We start from the raw sequence: 18,037 nt of genomic DNA on the forward strand, positions 1-18,037 counted from the left end.
TTTGTGAGATACTTTATACTATTATTGTCAAGTTGTAATTAGTTTGTTTTACTTTGTTTTAGTTTGCTTGTAATTCTATTAGAAGCTCTGTTTTAAAACTCGGACCGGACCGGCCGGTCGAACCGGCCAAGTAGCCGGTCCGAGTCATATTAAAAAACCGAAAATTTAAAATCCGGTCAAAGCCAGTCAAAAATCGGGTTTGACCGGAAAAAAATCGATTTTTCCGGTTCAACAGTAATTTTTTTAAAAAAAAATTCAAACTTTTTAATATTATTTTTTAACCCCCTAAATTGTTAAAACTTATTGATATACCTCAAATATTTGATACTTTATAAATATTGTCCTAAAATTTGATGTTATTTTTCAATTAAATTCATAATTTTAATTCTAAACTTGTTAATATTTATTAAATAATATAAATTGCTACTTGATTGTTCTAATTTCTTTGTATTTTCTTGTTAAATATATTTGAAACATCAAATATATATGAATATACCTTTATTAATATCAATATATTATTAGATATTATATATATAATATTTTAATTTTTAAATAATTTTTATTTATGACGTCATCCGGTTCGACCCCTATCGACTCCTGGTCGAACCCATTGACTCCTGACCCCTGACCTCAGCCGAGTCACTATCTGGTCCGGTTCTGAAAACATAGATTAGAAGGAAAAAATTTGGCATTTATAATTTCAAGAGCATATATGAATTGGTCAACAACATTCAATATATAGCTCTTTGTCTCTAGTGCACCTCCTTAATTTGGTGATTTAACAATGGAAATGTCCACGTGTCATTTAATCTTTAGGACCGTCAAGAAAGCCAAGCATGTGAAAGATCTGTCCACGTGTCATATTCTTTCCATCTTTTATGGTGTAAAGGAGTTAATTAACAATTTGCCTAGAAACTTGATATGCGAGTTGGTGAAAGATCTGATTTCAGCGGATGTGATATCCAAGCAAAAGGTGTCTTTGAGTTTAGAAATTATTTTCTGGTTCTTGTATTCTCTCATTTGTACTTTTTTTCTGTTATAGTAAATCTACCACTCCTTCACCCGCGGACGTAGATCAATTTGATTGAATCACATAAATTTGGTGTTTTTCTCTGTTTGATTTATTTATTCTATTATTATCATTATTAAATTATCAATAACCCCTATTATTCTCGTTTATCGATTTTCTGGGACAAGACCTAACAGGTTTTGATTTTATTGACAAATTCCGACGCGTTGGCAACGTCAGTATTATGTAATCTTCTATGGGTGGGGAGATTCCTTTCTCCAGGCAAGGCATCTACTGTTCTTGTTTTTTGCGAGGCAAACTCTGCTTCTGATAAACTTGCAGCGCTTGATTTACTTACAATAAGATTTTTTCTTCAGTTTTTGAGCTGCCGCTGGCTGTAAAGGCAGCTTCGTTTCTAGATAGTTTGCAGGTACCTTTTACTAGGGCATATAATGTAAAGGAGCAGTGCTCCTTATTTATTTTTATTTTTATATTTTTATTATTATTTGTTGCATTCTGATGAGGTCAGGCCTGGCCCTACTCATGCTTGTACCTTTCTTTGGTGTTTAATAAAATTTGGGCTGACATTCTACTCCATATATGGGGGTTTGCTCAAAAATAATAATAATAAAACCATACCCCATTACTTTAATCGATTTGTCCTATTTTCAAGAAAATTTTATGATTTATCGAACATAAAATACTATTTAAATTTGGCTTGACTAGTTAGCGAATTATACACAAACGAATTCTTATCAAATCGAACTCAATTCGAGTATCGAATAGATTAGTTCATCTGTCAATTCTAAAAATAAGAGAAAAAAAAAAAGAAAGAATACAAGAAAACTAATGAAGAGGTGGTGTCTAATAAAAAATGGCTTATGATTCCGTCGTTTGTGGTCGTGTCGCCCCTACAGCTACTCCGCACCTCTTTAAAACCCCACCAAAATTTTCTAATCGTGCGACCTCACCTTGCAAAACTCTAGAGTGTGTTTGGATAGGAGATTATTTGGGATAATTTTTTTTAAAAAAACACTGTAGCACTTTTTAAATGTGATGTATGTGAGATAAAAAGATATTAATCCTGGATTTGATTTGCTGTATTTAGTACTGAATCATGGGAGTCTAGAAGCGTAGTGGCACATTCAACGGTGGAGTCGGGACCAAGTGTCAGTGCGAATGGAATTGGACAAGATTGTATACTTAAAATCAAATAAAAAAAATTTTTTTAGATTTTTGTTCTACTTCCTATAACTTTGTCTTATTCAAGAAGTAACTAAATATATCTCGATCAGTAATAGTTTTGAAACGATTGGACCACAGAAGGGATATTTCAAAGAAAGAAATTAGTTGTTCAGAGGTGACTAGTTTTCAAATTATAAGAGGTTAATATCAAGAGATAAGGATAATTTTGAAAATTGAGGGGAGACAAAATCTAAATTTTTATAAAATTTTCAAGCCCATTTTGTGACTTTTGGCAAAGTTGATTAACCCACTCTCACATCAAGGTGGCTTCGTACTTTCCTGACCGCGGACCCAACTTACCCCCGCACAAATTAGGCAAAAATCTGAAGCAGTCTCATTATCCATGCCTTCTCCTTCCACATCTCCTGTTAAATTGCTTCAAACTCATATATCAAATTGAGATTTGACAAACTAGAATTAGAAATTTCAAATCTGGCAAACGAATCTGAAAAGATTGAGAATTGACAATCAGTACTCTAAAGAATTGACAATAGACAAAGACTAAAGAACCAAATGACAACGGTGACAATCGGTACTCTAACCAGATCTTTTTATGGTTTTATTGGTTTAGGAAACAATGGTGACAATTAAATTAATTCATGCTCAATAATCAGATGATATTTTGGGAGTAGAGAAGCGTGACAAATGTTCAGGCCGAAAACTCTTTTTTCCTTCTTACGTAAATTCAGGCACCAAAATTCTTTGATGTTCGTGTCACTCCATTGTTTCTCTCCTCGCCTACTCTGTCTCTTTTGAGTTTTTTTCCATGTTCAGTCTGTTTGTTCTCTCTCTCTCTCTCTCATGCATTTCATCAGCCTGTTTCAGTCAAGGATATCTTTGCAAAGAATATCTGTCCTCTTCAAGAAAAGGCTGGAAACTAAGAATGGAGGCCATAAATCGTCATTCTTTGATCGGTCTAAATGGAAATACCACTTTTCTGCATAGAAACAAAATGAGAGATGTAACTTATACGACGGCAGATGTGATCCGATTTACGTTTCTTTTTTGTGTAAATAAATTGCACGCATAAAAAAAAAAAAAAGGAAAAACTGAGATTTAAAGTATCACTAACAGAAAAGTAATGTCTTAGTAAAGTTCACGGAGTATGCCAAATATCACCGCAACGGATCTTCTGTCCCACACCCTATGCTATTCTTGCAACGGAACTTCACACTTAAGTTATGTTATAGGAAAAAAGAAAAAATATTCTTGCATTTTTCCCACTTGTTGAAAAAGCATCTATTTTCCACCCATTTCTCAAAATACTTCAATTGATACACGTAAGAAATAGGCCAATTCAGCAGCCTTTTGTTCAATTTCTCGTGGAGTCAAATTTTCATCGGCACGAGTTAAGGGAATGGTCCCCTGGCGTCGAATTTTCATATAAAGGACACGGCGTGCAAAATATACCCTCTTATCGATTGCGAAATGTATCAAAGCCTTGGGTAGTAAAAAAAAGTGCGATGCTGTATTTCCAAGATTGGATCTCATATTCGAATGAATCTCGTAATTGTAAGAAAGTGGGTTTTTTAGTTATGGGCCTAGCAAAAGAAAAATTGAGATAGGATCCTATAGGATCTCCCCCCCTCAAAATCGGACGTGAAAATTTCCTTTCATCCGACTCAAGTAAGTACACCAAATAAAGAAAATAAAGAAAGGGGTTCGTTCTAGAAAACCCCCCAATAAAAAGATCTACTCCTTACTCAAGTTCCTAATGATGATTCTTCATGTATTTCGTGTGTATCTCACCGGTGGATTTAAAAAAGCCCGCGAATTGACTTGGGTTATAGGTGTGGTTCTGGCTGTATTAACCGCATCTTTTGGTGTTACTGGTTATTCCTTACCTCGGGACCAAATCGGTTATTGGGCAGCAAAAATTGTAACAGGTGTACCTGAAGCTATTCCTGTAATAAGATCTCCTTTGGTAGAATTATTGCGCGGAAGTGCTAGTGTGGGACAATCCACCTTGACTCGTTTTTATAGTTTACACACTTTGTATTGCCGCTTCTTACTGCCGTATTTATGTTAATGCACTTTCCAATGATACGTAAACAAGGTATTTCTGGCCCTTTATAGAGAAGATATATCATATATTTTTGTAATAAATAAATCATTTATCATTTGGAGGAGGAATATATATTCGAATGGACTGAATATCTTTTATAAGGAATTGGAGGAATATGCAACGATTATTTTCAGGAAATCCCCAACGAAAAATACACACTATGCCTTTCTTTCTATCGAATCGATTATAACCATTGCCTACATTCTAGGAAATTGTTCACCACAAATAGGACCTAATAAAGAGACCTGCAATTCCGTAGAAAGACATGACGATCCCTTGTGGCAAAAAAAAAAATGATTTGTTGAGACGGAAAAAAAGATATCAAATTTCTACCAAGACAACTGGAAATTCCAACCAATAAGAATCCTACTGAACCTACAAAAAGGATAAAGGCCCAACAGAAATTACTTATTTTTCGAGACCCCTTTATAAGTTCTATCCATATACGACGCTCTGATCACAAACTCATACTTGATCCGATTACATTTTATTAGAATTGAGAGAATACTTCAAATTTTTTTGACTTTACTTTTTCTGTTTCCGAAGTAACTCTCATCAACTAGCACTAGTTTGGTTAAATAAATACAACAGCTTCAAAAAAGCAATATATATAGTAGAAAATTAAAAAATACAGCAAAAATTCATAAAAAATCTCATTTTTTTATGAATTTTGATTTTTTGAGTTTGTTAAATTTTTTGTATTACTCAGTAAATAGTTATTGGATCTTAAAGAAACAAAAAGAACTAAAAAATGATATTTATGTAGAAGGAATTGCAATATAATAAAGAGTGGGACAGAGAATGGCATAGGGTGCGGGACAGAAGATCCGTTGGCAAACACTGTGAAGTGAGGCAAGTGCATGGCAGATTTTAGAGTACAGAAAGTAATAAATTCATAAAATCTTTATTTTAGGTACATAATCAAGGTAAAATTATAAAGTAGTATCATAGACGGGATGACAAGTATTAGCATAATTTAGGCATCCCTGCAAAGCCTAGTCATCCTTTATTAAACAAGAACCAAGATAAGGAATTGGAATCAAGTGGAGATCATTTTTTCTCCTAATTGTCACGCCAAGGTTATCAGCCATGTCTAGTTCTTCTGGTTTCAGGTCACCAGGGAGCTTCCAATCAAAGTGGAACAACAGCTGTGCAAGTACCAGCTGAACTACTGCTTGAGAAAATGATATGCCTGGACAAATCCTTCTTCCAGCACCAAATGGGATGTATTCAAAGTTATTGCTTTTGTAATCAATTTTAGAATCAAGAAATCGCAAAGGATTGAATTTCTCAGCTTCACTCCAGTATAATGGATCTCTACCAATTGCCCATGCATTCACAATTACTTGTGCCTTGGCTGGTATGTCATAACCATTGATTCTGCATTCTTCAGTGCATTCTCTTGGCAACAAAAGTGGAGCATTTGGATGTAGTCTCAAGGTCTCTTTGATGATTGCGTGCAAATATTTGAGCTCATGAAGGCGTGATTCATCGACATTTCCTTTGTCATTATATAAACTTCTTACCTCACATTGTGCCCTGTTTATTATTTCTGGGTTTTTAACCATTTCAGAAATTGCCCACTCGATGGCTGTTGATGTAGTCTCACTGCCAGCACTGAAAACATCCTGAAACATGAATAGGAACGTATATCAATGAAAACTACAATTTTTTCTTTCAGATATCTAAATTAATTCATCGTCTGATGTTTGACCAAAATAACTTCAAATTAAGCGGCATTGGATTAGTTTGAATTGCTTAATTTGGATAAAAAAAAATCTCGGATGTTCTCTTGGACCATTTGACGATAATCATATATGGTATGTAATTAAGCTCGATTTTGTTGGACTTTTGGTTTATATCCTGTTTTGTCGTCCAACATCATAAACTTATGAATGTAGTTCTTTAATTTTTTTTTGGGTAATATTCCTAAGTTGAATTTTGTTCGCTCATACAATTTTTACTCCATTTGATGTAGTTTTGTACAGTTTTGGTCTGATAGCCAACTTCGTCGTATGAGCTGATAAGGTTAAATTCACATCCAAGTTGTATATATACGTTTATACCAAAAGGCATAATTATTACATGAACTGATTTGAATTGAATAGAATTCAACTTTGAGACTGCTGCTAATCTGTATAACAATCATTCTATCATAACAGAACTAAATTTAGTACCAAGAAATAGGACCAATTTGTCGGCTAGCTAAGAAAATCATAATTTTGTTCACATAACCCGCCACTGTTTAAGTCTCATGTTCAATCCTAGGGAAGAGGTTCAAACTTGAAACTAATACTGTCAAAATTTGTTTATTACAGGGTATCTCAAATCGCTAAAAGGTTATCAGATCCCAAATCATCACCATCCCCAAAATTGAACTGATAAATCAATAATATACATGTTTTGTCCCTTTAATCCTAGAAACAATTACAAAATTTTGTCAAGGTGCAAAGCTTAAAAACCTAGCGAGTTTGAGTTTCGCTTACCAGGATAACAGCTTTGATGTTTGTATCAGTTAGTTGAGGCTCGAAGTCCCCACGTTTCTGAATATTGAGAAGAACATCGACAAGATCCTCCTTGCCTTCTTCACCTTCCTGTTTTGATTCTTGGATTTTCCCTTTATGCTCATCGAGAATATTTTCAAGTATTTCATCTACTTGCTTGTGTATTTTCTCATAACTTGACCTAACTGTACTCGTCAATTGAAGAAACTTGACTGAAGGATACATGTCAGCTAAGCAGAACAAAGATGCCAGCCCATTGAGTTCATCGACAAAGTGCAAGAATCTTTCTCTGTCTTTGTTTCTTTTCCCGAAGGCTGCCAGGCTTGTGATGCTATAAGTGAGAGAGAAAATCCTTCTGCTTAGATTGATAGTCGATCCCTTTTGCAAAGAGATCGATTTGATGAGATCAAAAACTTCATCTTCCCTAACTGCTTTGAAAGTTTGCACCCGTTTTGGACTAAGAACTTCCGTGGTGCAAATCTTCCGAAGTTGTCTCCAATAATTTCCATAGGGAGAAAAGATAATATCGTTATGATTGTAGGAAAAAATCTTGAATGTGACACGATGAGAGGGTCTTGAAGCAAATATGACATCGTTTGTTCTATAAATCTCTTTGGCCATTTCAGGGGACGTGACAATGATGGTAGGCATTTCACCAAGCTTTAGGTGCATCAACGGTCCATATTTTTTGGCCAAGTCTCTGAGCAAGTGATGGAATGGGGAGCCAAAAAGTTGATGCATATTTCCTATGATAGGCAGTGGATTAGGCCCCGGGGGAAGCCTCAATCTTGAGTTTTTTCCCGAGGAGCTTTTAAGAATTTTGGCTACCATGAAATAGAAGAGTAGGAAAGCCAAAAGGAAAAGAATGACCTCCATTGCAGGCTGGAGGGAGAAAACTGCAATGGGATGTTGTTTGCTTAGCGAAGTGTCTATTTTTATACTACAATTTGGTAGGCAAAGACAATTGGAACTCCTATTTTAGCATCATCAAGTCAAATGTTTTCAACTGATATTACTTGCAAGCCAAGTATTGGCGGCTTAGAATTACCAGATAACTGGAGTTCCATTTTTAGCAAAATCAAGTCAATGTTTGAATTACCAGATAACTGGAGTTCCATTTTTAGCAAAATCAAGTCAATGTTTTCGACTGATATTACTTGCAAGCCAAGTATTGATTGGGGATTTTCAAAGGCTCTTGTGATTCGCTCTTTCAGACCCTAGTGCTCTTTCAGACCCTATGGTGTTATATGTAAATATTCACATCTAGTAATAGGATCTAAAGACTGCTATACATTGGTAATTAAGTTTAAAAATTAATTGAGAAGATTGTTTTTTACTTTTTATGTGAGAAGATTGTTTTTTCCTTTTTATGTCACAGCACCCATATCAAGTGGCAATGTCTTAGCCAGCAAAGCAATGGAAATGCATCCAATTGATCAACTTCAACGCCAGCCATCCCACTGGAAAGAGTTGGTAACAAGTTAAAATAAATGGGCTCTAAATAAATAATTGAATTATTTGACTCAATTTTTTATTTATTCATTTATACATTTTTAATTAAATAGGTATAAATGAATTGATCCAATGATTTTCATTATCCAATTCTTTAATCCATCAAAAAAGCTAGCTTAAGAAACAGATAATTATGCTAACATTGGTAGTATAAAGTACATGCAGTAAAAGCTTGTCTGGAAACTTGATATGTGAATCGTTACTTGAATATTGGGGGGGAAAAACCAAGAGCAAGCAAATTAATGCATCCGCCCCTCCTGGACAGCTCGTTTGGTCATGAAAACTCATTAGCGGCCGTTGTCCATCTTTTCCACCAGGGATCGAGTCCCAGAGTTAACGTGCTCGAGGGGACGGGGCCTCTCCTCTCGAGCCAGGAGAGATTAGTCGGGTTCGGTTTACCCAGTGACCCGGATACCCCTCCATCTGAAAAAAAAAAAAAAAAAGGCGAATTAGTGCATCCATTTGTTAGCAAGCCAATCTGATTTTAGCCTAGTTATATTATATCCACGCAATGCAACAGGTTCTTCTTTTACAATATCAGGTTATAGTAGGTAAATTTTTCATAATTGATCCTGTTATTCATGTTTTATTTTTTAAATTAGATTGAGGACTCAAATAATTATGTATTTTCACGGTGGTGATGGTGTACCAAATAATCAAGAATTGCCCATATACTTAAAGAAGCAATCCCATTTTGTCTATTAAGATTTAAGGGCCACTGCATATTGTCATTTAACAGCATCGACATGCTATAGTTATAACTTCATTAGTTTTCCGATTTGCACCATTCACCAAGAAAAGTTTGTATGATCCTCTCTAGGTGCTGCATTTGCAGCTATAGCCTTCCTGACTGTGTACCCATCTTACCCTCACAAAAATTAAGCACAATGAAACACTAACAAAAATATAAATTAGTCTGATTCTCCACAACCAAATCCTGTTTATATTTAAATCATTGCTTTGGATTTATAATGAATAACATATTGGAGTTTAAGCTATAACAATGTTTGTATTGTTTTATTGTCTATAAAATGAATCTATATGGTTTTTTCTTAATGGATAAGATAAATTTTAAATTTTAAGAAGAAAATCAAAATAAACGTCTGAATTTTGTAGATTTTAAAGGCTACAAGATTGAAGGCATTTTACAAAATTTTAAGAATAGAGGAGGCAAATCGGTGCTTCTACAAGATTGAAGGGGTGCAAATAATGTGCAAAAGGGAAATATTACGAAATTTTAAACTTAATTATACAAATCTCGAGAACTTGACCATATGTAGCTCTCTAGCATGAATGTGATGGCAGATATATGCATAACCTAGGCATCCTTATAGAGTCAAATTATGTCAAACAAGAAGCACTGTAAGGAATTGGAATCAGGAGGAGATCATTTTGTGGCCTAATTGTCCTTCCAAGTTTCTCAGCCATGTCAAATTCTTCCGGTTTCAGATCACCAGGGAGCTTCCAATCAAAATGGAACAACAACTGTGCAAGTACCAGCTCAATAACTGCTTGAGAAAATGATATGCCGGGACAAATCCTTCTTCCAGCACCAAATGGGATGTATTCAAAATTATTCCCTTTGTAATCGATTTCTGAATCAAGAAATCGCGAAGGATTAAACTTCTCAGCTTCACTCCAGTAATTGGAATCTCTGCCAATTGCCCATGCATTGACAATTATTTGTGCCTTTGCTGGTATGTCATAACCATTGATTTTGCATTCCTGACCACATTCTCTTGGCAACAAAAGCGGAGCACTTGGGTGTAGTCTCAAGGTCTCTTTGATGATTGCATGCAAGTATTTGAGCTCATGAAGGCGTGATTCATCAACATTTCCTTTGTCATTGTAGAAATTTCTCACCTCCTGTTGCGCCCTTTTCATTATTTCTGGGTTTTTAATCATCTCAGAAATTGCCCACTCCATGGCTGTTGATGAAGTCTCACTACCAGCACTAAAAATGTCCTGAAACACATGAATATTAATGGAAATTACATATTCTACTTTCAGATCTCTAAGTGAATTCATCATCTGATTTTATCCCAAAAAAAAAAAAACCATCATCTGATGCTTGACTGAAAAAAAAAACCATCATCAGTGACATTGGACTATTTTAGATTCCCTAAATTTTGATAAATAAATCTCGGCCGGCCTCTTGGACTGTGTGACAACCATAAATATGGTATGTATCTTCGCTGGATTTATTTGACTTTTGGTTTGGATCCTTTACCTTCTTTAATCTTGAATTTGACTAATCCAAATTGTTGAACCTCCGCACAAAACTATCTAGAATGCTTTCAACCACTTCTTGATTACAATAAGATATTACAATAAGTGAATTCATCATCTGATTTTATCCAAGACTGGTGGCCACCACCAAGCCTTTAAGGTGTTAGTAGGGTAGAAGGCAGGGATTCAAACCTTGGCCAAATTGTCACATTATGTGGTTTTTCAAAAAATTCAGATCGGTGATTCTGTTCGGTGGTAATTTTGTCCCCATCGATTCTCCCATAGACTTAGTTGGGCCTCCATCGTCTTGGACCGTGACAACGATAAATAGGGTATGTATCTTTGCTGGATTTAATTGACTTTTGGTTTGGATCCTTTACCGTCTTAATCTTGAATTTGACTAATTCAAATTGTTGAACTTATTTAGAATACTACCACCCACTTCTTAATTACAATAACATATTACTTCCACATCACCAATTGGATATGCATCATACCGGTTTCCTTTTTTTTTTTGTTAATTTTCTTTTTCTCTTCGTGGTTTCTCCTTATTCTAGAGTTTGGTACCTGAAGGATTGTTCAATATTGATTTTTCAGCTAGTTAAGGAAGGTATTCTGTTTGCAAAACCGGCAACCACTATGTATTAATTCTAGTTTAGGAAAAAAGTTCAAACTTCACATTAATGCTGTTAAAATTTGGCTATCAAAGGTTATCACAACTCACTGATATAGTTATACTATATCCAAAATCTTTGTCATCCCCCAGATTAGAGCGATAATTAAATTTAAAAAAAAAAGATACGGGATTCATAATTTTTCCCTTTAATCCTAGAAAGAACTACAGAATTTTCTCTGAGGAGCAAAGCTCGAAAGATTAGTGAGTTTAGTTGTACTTACAAGGATAACTGCTCTGATGCTTGTATCAGCCAGTTGAGGTTCAAAGTCTCCACGTTTCTGAATATTGAGAAGAACGTCAACAAGATCTTCCTTGCCTTCTGCACCTTCTTGTTTTGTCTCTTTGATTTTTCCTTTGTGCTCATTGACAATATTTACAAGTATTTCATCAATTTGCTTGTGTAGTTTCTCCACCTTAAATCTCAGCGTACTCATCATTTGAAGCAACTTGATTGAAGGATACATGTCAGCTAAGCTGAACTCTGATGCCATCCCATTGAGCTCATCTATAAGTTGAATGAATCTTTCTGTCTCTAAATCGTTTCTTATTCCAAATGCTGCCCGGCTGGTGAAGCTATAAGTGAGAGAGACAATGCTTCTGCTTAGATTGATGGTCGATCCCTTCTGTAGAGAAATTGATTTAATGAGATTGAATGCCTCATCTTGTCTGATTGATTTGAAACTTTGCACGCTGCAGAGGCCCCATTCTGGGCCCAGACACGTGGCAGCCCAGGAATGGCCGAGCTGGGCCTTGGCCCTCAGACCCCTGGGAGCGGCCCCGGGCCGTACCGACTAGGGCTCCCAGGGGAGGCGAAGGTCCTCCCCGAAGAGGTCGGGGGTAATCCCCCTGAGTGCGGGATACCATTTATGCGGGGCAAGTCCCGCGTCGTGCGGAGGTCGGGCTCCCTTGAAGGTATAAATAATAACACACATCCACTGTACAAGGTACGCTCACTATTGACAATTTACTCCGGACAGCTACTACTTCCCGTGAACCTCACTCACCGGAAAACTAACTTGACCGTCGGAGTGCCCTCGGGGACCACCCTCGGGCCCCCTCAGTTAGCTCATCCTTTCTGTCTTGCAGGCTTGGAGTCAGCTCTCCCATCAACACCCCGAGCTGATCAGGTCAGCTCTCCTAGGGGAAGTTCCGTGCTTCTTCAGTTGGCGCCGTCTGTGGGAACCGTAAGGTGAGTAAGATTGTGTTGATGGCCAGGACGCGATCCAAGCGCACGGCAGAGAGCACCGGCCCTGGGGGCGGTGAGGGGTTCCCGCAGAAAGAGGCTGGGGCGTCCCAGGGCGCCGGGGGCTCAGCCCTTTCAGGGGAGCGGAGGCAGCAGATCTTCCAGTTTGTGACGGAGAACCTCCCCATGCTGGAGGATATAATCCGTCAGGCGAAAGAGGGAGAGGGGGCTGGGGGTGCGCAGACCTCCAAGGCCAAGGGGAAGGAGAAGGAGTTACCCCCTGATCCTTCGGAGGACGAGTCGCGGGACCAACCCCCTAGGAGGAAGCGCCCCCGGACTCCTCCCCGCCCCCGAGCCTCGGTGGTCGGGGACAGCGAGAGGTATTCCCGCGACAGGTCCGCGAGGAGCCATCCCAGAGACCCCTCTCCGAGGAAGCCCACACGGAATGGGTTCGAGCGTTCCCCGGCTCGGTCTGTCAAGAGCCGGCCCCGCGGCCCCCTTTATCTGGACCCTGCTCGGGATGAGCTCGAGCAGATCTTGAGGCCCCGGCCATACGAGGACAACTATGCAACCTCGCCTTTTACCCGGGAGATAGAGGACTACCCCCTACCCCGGAGGTTTAAGATTCCGAGCATCGAGATGTACGATGCCTCTACGGACCCAGAGGACCACCTCTCGGTCTTCTTGACGCATATGCGCCTGCAAACCGCCGCGGATGAGGTCCGCTGCAAGACCTTCTCCATGTTCCTAAAGGGGAAGGCGCGGCTCTGGTTCCAGGGGTTGAAACCGGGGTCTATACGGAGCTTTCCCGAGCTTGCTCGGCAGTTTGCGGCCCAGTTCGTCTCCTCGAAGGTCTACGCGAGAAACGCAACCCACCTGATGTCCATCAGGCAAAGGCCCGACGAGTCACTGAAAAATTTCATGACCCGCTTCAATGCGGAGAGTTTGCAGGTCAGGGACAGGGATGAAAAAGTGGTGATGGCCGCCTTCACGAACGGGCTCAGGGTAGAAGAGTTTTTCTATGACCTGGCCAAGAAGCCCCCCGTGCACCTGGAAGAGCTCCTTCGCAGGGCGCACGAGGCTGCTAATGCGGAGGAGGCAGGTCGCCTGAAGAAGGAGTCAGATCGGGAGCTCGGGGATCGGAGAGGTCGGACAAACCCCCCGGAGAACAAGGACGCCCCGTCCAAGAAAAACGTCTTCGACCGGCTCTCGAAGGAGAAGGCACCTGCTCTGCCGCCACTCCCAGAGAAGACCTACACCCCTCTAACACGGCCCAGAGCTCAGATCTTGGCCGTTATGGAGGCGGAAGGACTAGCAGATCGGCCGCCAAAAATGGGGACGCCCCGAAACAAAAGGAACCAGGACAGGTACTGCGCCTTTCACCGCGACGTGAGACACGACACGGAGGGATGCTGGGCCCTGCGTAAGGAGATAGAAGACCTGATCCAGCGCGGCCTTTTAGGGCGGTTCGTGCGCCGACCAGGTCAGGAGCCCGGGCGCAGCCACTACGGAGACAGGCACGAGGGACGGCGTCGGGACCGCCCAGAGCGGCGCGACGCTCCTCGGGGCCACTCTCCCGACCAGGACACCCAGAACCTGGCGGGGGTGATAAACACCATTGCCGGAGGTCCCACAGGGGGGGACAGCCATGCAGTTCGGAAGAACAAACGACTACCCCCCGAAGGGGACGATTCCTTGAAGCGCTTGCGCATGGACGAGAAGATCACCTTCGGGCCAAGGGATGCGGTCCCCCTGGCTTCTGGGAACCATGAGGCCATCGTGATAGACATTGTCACCAACAACTATCGGGTGAAGAAGGTATATGTCGACCAGGGTAGTGCGGTCGACATCATGTTCTACAGGGTGTTCAAGGAGCTCGGATTAAGGGATGACCAGCTCACCCCGGTCCGGACGCCTCTGGTGGGATTTACCGGACCACCCATCAGCTCGGAAGGGATGATCACCCTGATGGTCAAAGTAGGACAGGCTCCCAAATGCCGGACTGTTCCCGTCAACTTCGTGGTGGTCAGGCAGCCGTCCCCGTACAATGTGTTCCTGGGGAGGCCTGCTTTGAACGCCCTCCGGGCTGTTTCCTCCACTTACCACCTCAGCGTCAAGTTCCCTACCCCGGGAGGGATAGCCGAGGTGCACGGCGACCCGGAGGTAGCCAGGGCTTGTTACCTAACCACACTCGAGGGGCCGGAAAAGGTGGTCGCCCAGACAACCTGTCTGGAGCCCTACATCCCAGGGGACGAGACCCAACAGTTGGGCACCCAGGATGAGACTGAGGAATTCCCCTTAAGGGAGGATCGGCCCAACCAGGTCCTCCGCATCGGAGCCTTGTTGCCCGCCAGGGAGAAGGAGGACTTGAAAGCTCTGCTAAGAGAGTACTCCCAGGTCTTCGCTTGGTCGGTGGATGACATGTCTGGGATCCCAACGGACCTGGCAGTCCACCACCTTGACGTCGACCCTCGCTTCAAGCCGGTAAAGCAGAAGAAAAGGAGTTTCGCCCCTGAGAGGAGCGAGGTGATCAAGGCGGAGGTCGGCAAGCTGTTGGAGTCCAAGATCATCCTGGAGGTCTACTACCCGACCTGGTTGGCCAATCTGATCCTAGTCAAGAAGGAGGACCAGACCTGAAGGATGTGCGTAGACTTCACGGATCTTAACAAAGCCTGCCCGAAGGATTGCTTTCCCCTGCCTAGAATCGACAGGTTAGTAGACTCTAATGTGGGTTTTGATGTTTTATGCTTCCTGGATGCTTTTAAGGGATACCACCAGATAGAGATGGCCGAAGGGGAGTGGGCAGAAGGAGAACTCATGGTATCGGTAGGCTCAAGTAGGTCTGAGGTGTGGAAGCTGGGGCTAGAGAAAGAAGAAGAGGAAGGGGGAGGAGGAGAAGATGGTGATGAAGATGAGGGGGAAGGCGAGGAAAGAACGGTGATCCGGGGGGCTCTGCGGCGGACGGAAATTATAGCAACAGAGGAAGAGGCGCCGGAATGATCCGACATAAAAAATGGGAGGCGGCAGAAGGTAAAAGAGACACTGCAAAGAGGGAGGATGAATCGCAAAAAGGACTTACTGATGACGGCAGGAGAAGGACTGAAGGCTCGCCGGAATCTGGGCACAGGACGCCGGAAGTTGCTGGGGGACGGAAGTGTGGGTGCACAGGGGGAGTGATAACTTGAAATGCACAAGAAGAAGCGGAAATGGCAAATGGGACAGAGGAGAATTTGGCATCCCCTATTTATGGGGGGAAGGGTGGAGGAAGAACGGTTGCATGAATTTGAACCGACCCCCATGTGAACGCATTTAATGCTGGCACGAAAATCGAAGAGGCGGGACAGCTGAAAGGACGCGGGCGCAGCGTCCCTGTGACAGCCCTGTACCAGAAGTGACCTCGGCAGAGTAGTGCGCGGCTCTGGCCTCCCACGTGGCGGAGGTAGATTAGGTCTGCCTGACAGTCCTACCTAATCTAGGGGGCTAGTGCAGAGGCCCCATTCTGAGCCCAGACACGTGGCAGACCAGGAATGGCCGAGTTGGGCCTTGGCCCTCAGACCCCTGGGAGCGGCCCCGGGCCGTACCGACTAGGGCTCCCAGGGGAGGCGAAGGTCCTCCCCGAAGAGGTCGGGGGTAATCCCCCTGAGTGCGGGATACCATCTATGCGGGGCAAGTCCCGCGTCGTGCGGAGGTCGGGCTCCCTTGAAGGTATAAATAATAACACACATCCACTGTACAAGGTACGCTCACTATTGACAATTTACTCCGGACAGCTACTACTTCCCGTGAACCTCACTCACCGGAAAACTAACTTGACCGTCGGAGTGCCCTCGGGGACCACCTTCGGGCCCCCTCAGTTAGCTCATCCTTTCTGTCTTGCAGGTTTGGAGTCAGCTCTCCCATCAACACCCCGAGCTGATCAGGTCAGCTCTCCTAGGGGAAGTTCCGTGCTTCTTCACACGCGTTTTTGACTAAGAAGTTCCATGGTGCAGATTGTTCGTAATTGCCTCCAATAATTTCCGTAGGGAGAAAATATCAGATCAGCAAAATTAAAAGAAAAGATCTTGAATGCGAGACTCTGAGAGGGTCTTGAAGCAAATATGATATCGTTGGTTCTGTAGATCTCTCTGGCCATTTCCGGGGAAGTGACAATGATAGTTGAAGTTTCACCAAGCTTTAGGTGCATCAATGCTCCATATTTCTTAGCTAAGTCTCTCAGCAAATGATGGATTGGTGAGCCAAAAAGTTGATGCATGTTTCCTATCATAGGCAGTGGATAAGGCCCGGGGGGAAGTTTCAACCCTGAATTTTTTCCCAAGGGGTGCTTGAGAAATTTGACTACCATGAAACAGAAGAGCAGGGAAGCAATAAGGAGAAGAATGACCTCCATTGAAGATTAAAGCGAGTAAAGTGCAACTTTGGTGTTGTTTTTGGGTGATGTATTGACTTTATAGATGATGATATAGAAAAAAAAAATCATTTGTTTGACATTGTAGACCAGAATATTGGAATCCATTAGGGATATTCTCAAGGTAGTGTCCAAATCTTCTTTAGTATTTGTTTTTAGCCCATGATATTTTGAATAATTACAAATACTCTTATAAGTTTTTATTATTTGTATTTGCCTCCTTAATTTCCTTATTTCTTCAAATATGTCTCAATAAATTAGGCCCTGTTTGATAATCTAATTCACCACTTAAATTTAATGGATTCAAATTTTAATATATTCAAACTGTTTGATAACTAAAACTTAAGTATCTAAAAATTTAATGGATTCAAATCTTAACATATTCAAACCGTTTGATAAACAAAACTTGAGCATCTGAATTAATTACGTGGCACTGAATTTTTCAGACAAAACTTTTGTCACGCCCTATTTTTGAAAATAAAATAAATAAAAAGGTGTTAAAAATGAATTTTTTTGATTTTAGAAAAAGGCGAAAAAGGACCTAAAATAAGATTTAGAAGTGCGACGGTTTAGATCAAAAATAATAGTTTAAAAAGCATTTTTAGAAAAAGATAGTCCCTGTGACGATCGGCAAATTTCCTTATATTTTTCTTAAAAATTCTCTTTTATTTGAAAAATATTACTTTATAATAGCCCTACTACTCAATCACCCCACAATAAGTGCAAATGAATATAGAATGAAGGGTTCACCCTTTTCGTTTTCAAGTTAGCGCGAATTCGGGTTTTACGTCTATCCGTAGGGTGACTATCCGGTATCGAGAGGGGATCAAATTTGGTGATTAAAAGTAAATTTTAGATAATATTAAATGTAGGATTAGAGGTGATAATAATAAGTTAGTGAATTATTAGTTAAAACCCTAGTATACGCGATTTAAGAAAAATCGGCTCGAACCGATGGATACCGCTCACTACCGATTGACCACACTACTTGACTACCACTTCCTCACCATAAAATATCATTGATATTGGTGCAAAATATCTCCCTCATCCTCAGCCCTCTTAGCCGAAATATTTGACCAAAAAATGCAAGGAAAAGAAAAAATTTGAGATGGATTTTGGTTGCGACAAGTGGCAACCATCCCTTTAAGTGTTGACCAACCAATTTTCCTCTATATTCATCATCAAAAAACACACAAATTGCCCTCATTT

At 40.9% G+C, this 18,037-nt stretch overlaps 2 protein-coding genes across 2 annotated transcripts; both read right to left on the reverse strand.

Moving 5' to 3' along the window:
- Positions 1 to 5,195: 5,195 nt before the first annotated feature.
- LOC113690178 (tabersonine 16-hydroxylase 1-like) lies at positions 5,196 to 7,750 on the reverse strand. Its single transcript, XM_027208006.2, has 2 exons — positions 6,806 to 7,750; positions 5,196 to 5,947 (listed from the first exon to the last, which is right to left on the reverse strand). The coding sequence occupies exons 1-2, from the start codon at positions 7,697 to 7,699 to the stop codon at positions 5,315 to 5,317; spliced, it is 1,527 nt and encodes a 508-aa protein (XP_027063807.1). The 5' UTR covers positions 7,700 to 7,750; the 3' UTR covers positions 5,196 to 5,314.
- A 1,810-nt stretch (positions 7,751 to 9,560) lies between these two features.
- Positions 9,561 to 17,132, reverse strand: LOC113689503 (tabersonine 16-hydroxylase 2-like). Its single transcript, XM_072050208.1, has 3 exons — positions 16,380 to 17,132; positions 11,462 to 11,930; positions 9,561 to 10,300 (listed from the first exon to the last, which is right to left on the reverse strand). Exons 1-3 carry the CDS (start codon positions 16,808 to 16,810, stop codon positions 9,677 to 9,679), a joined length of 1,524 nt encoding a protein of 507 aa, XP_071906309.1. The 5' UTR covers positions 16,811 to 17,132; the 3' UTR covers positions 9,561 to 9,676.
- Between the last annotated feature and the right edge of the window lie 905 nt (positions 17,133 to 18,037).

This window comes from Coffea arabica, chromosome 5c (genome assembly GCF_036785885.1).
Source record: "Coffea arabica cultivar ET-39 chromosome 5c, Coffea Arabica ET-39 HiFi, whole genome shotgun sequence".
NCBI classification, from domain to species: domain Eukaryota; kingdom Viridiplantae; phylum Streptophyta; class Magnoliopsida; order Gentianales; family Rubiaceae; genus Coffea; species Coffea arabica.

What these genes read in the sequence shown, in the direction of transcription:
- LOC113690178 (XM_027208006.2), bottom strand. Translation starts at nt 7,699, where the DNA reads ATGGAGGTCATTCTTTTCCTTTTGGCTTTCCTACTCTTCTATTTCATG. An exon ending in ACATCAAAGCTGTTATCCTG is followed by an intron (nt 5,948 to 6,805) that starts GTAAGCGAAACT and finishes TTCATGTTTCAG; the next exon opens with GATGTTTTCAGTGCTGGCAG.
- LOC113689503 (XM_072050208.1), bottom strand. Translation starts at nt 16,810, where the DNA reads ATGGAGGTCATTCTTCTCCTTATTGCTTCCCTGCTCTTCTGTTTCATG. An exon ending in CTTCTTAGTCAAAAACGCGT is followed by an intron (nt 11,931 to 16,379) that starts GTGAAGAAGCAC and finishes GGGCCTCTGCAG; the next exon opens with CGTGCAAAGTTTCAAATCAA. An exon ending in GCATCAGAGCAGTTATCCTT is followed by an intron (nt 10,301 to 11,461) that starts GTAAGTACAACT and finishes CATGTGTTTCAG; the next exon opens with GACATTTTTAGTGCTGGTAG.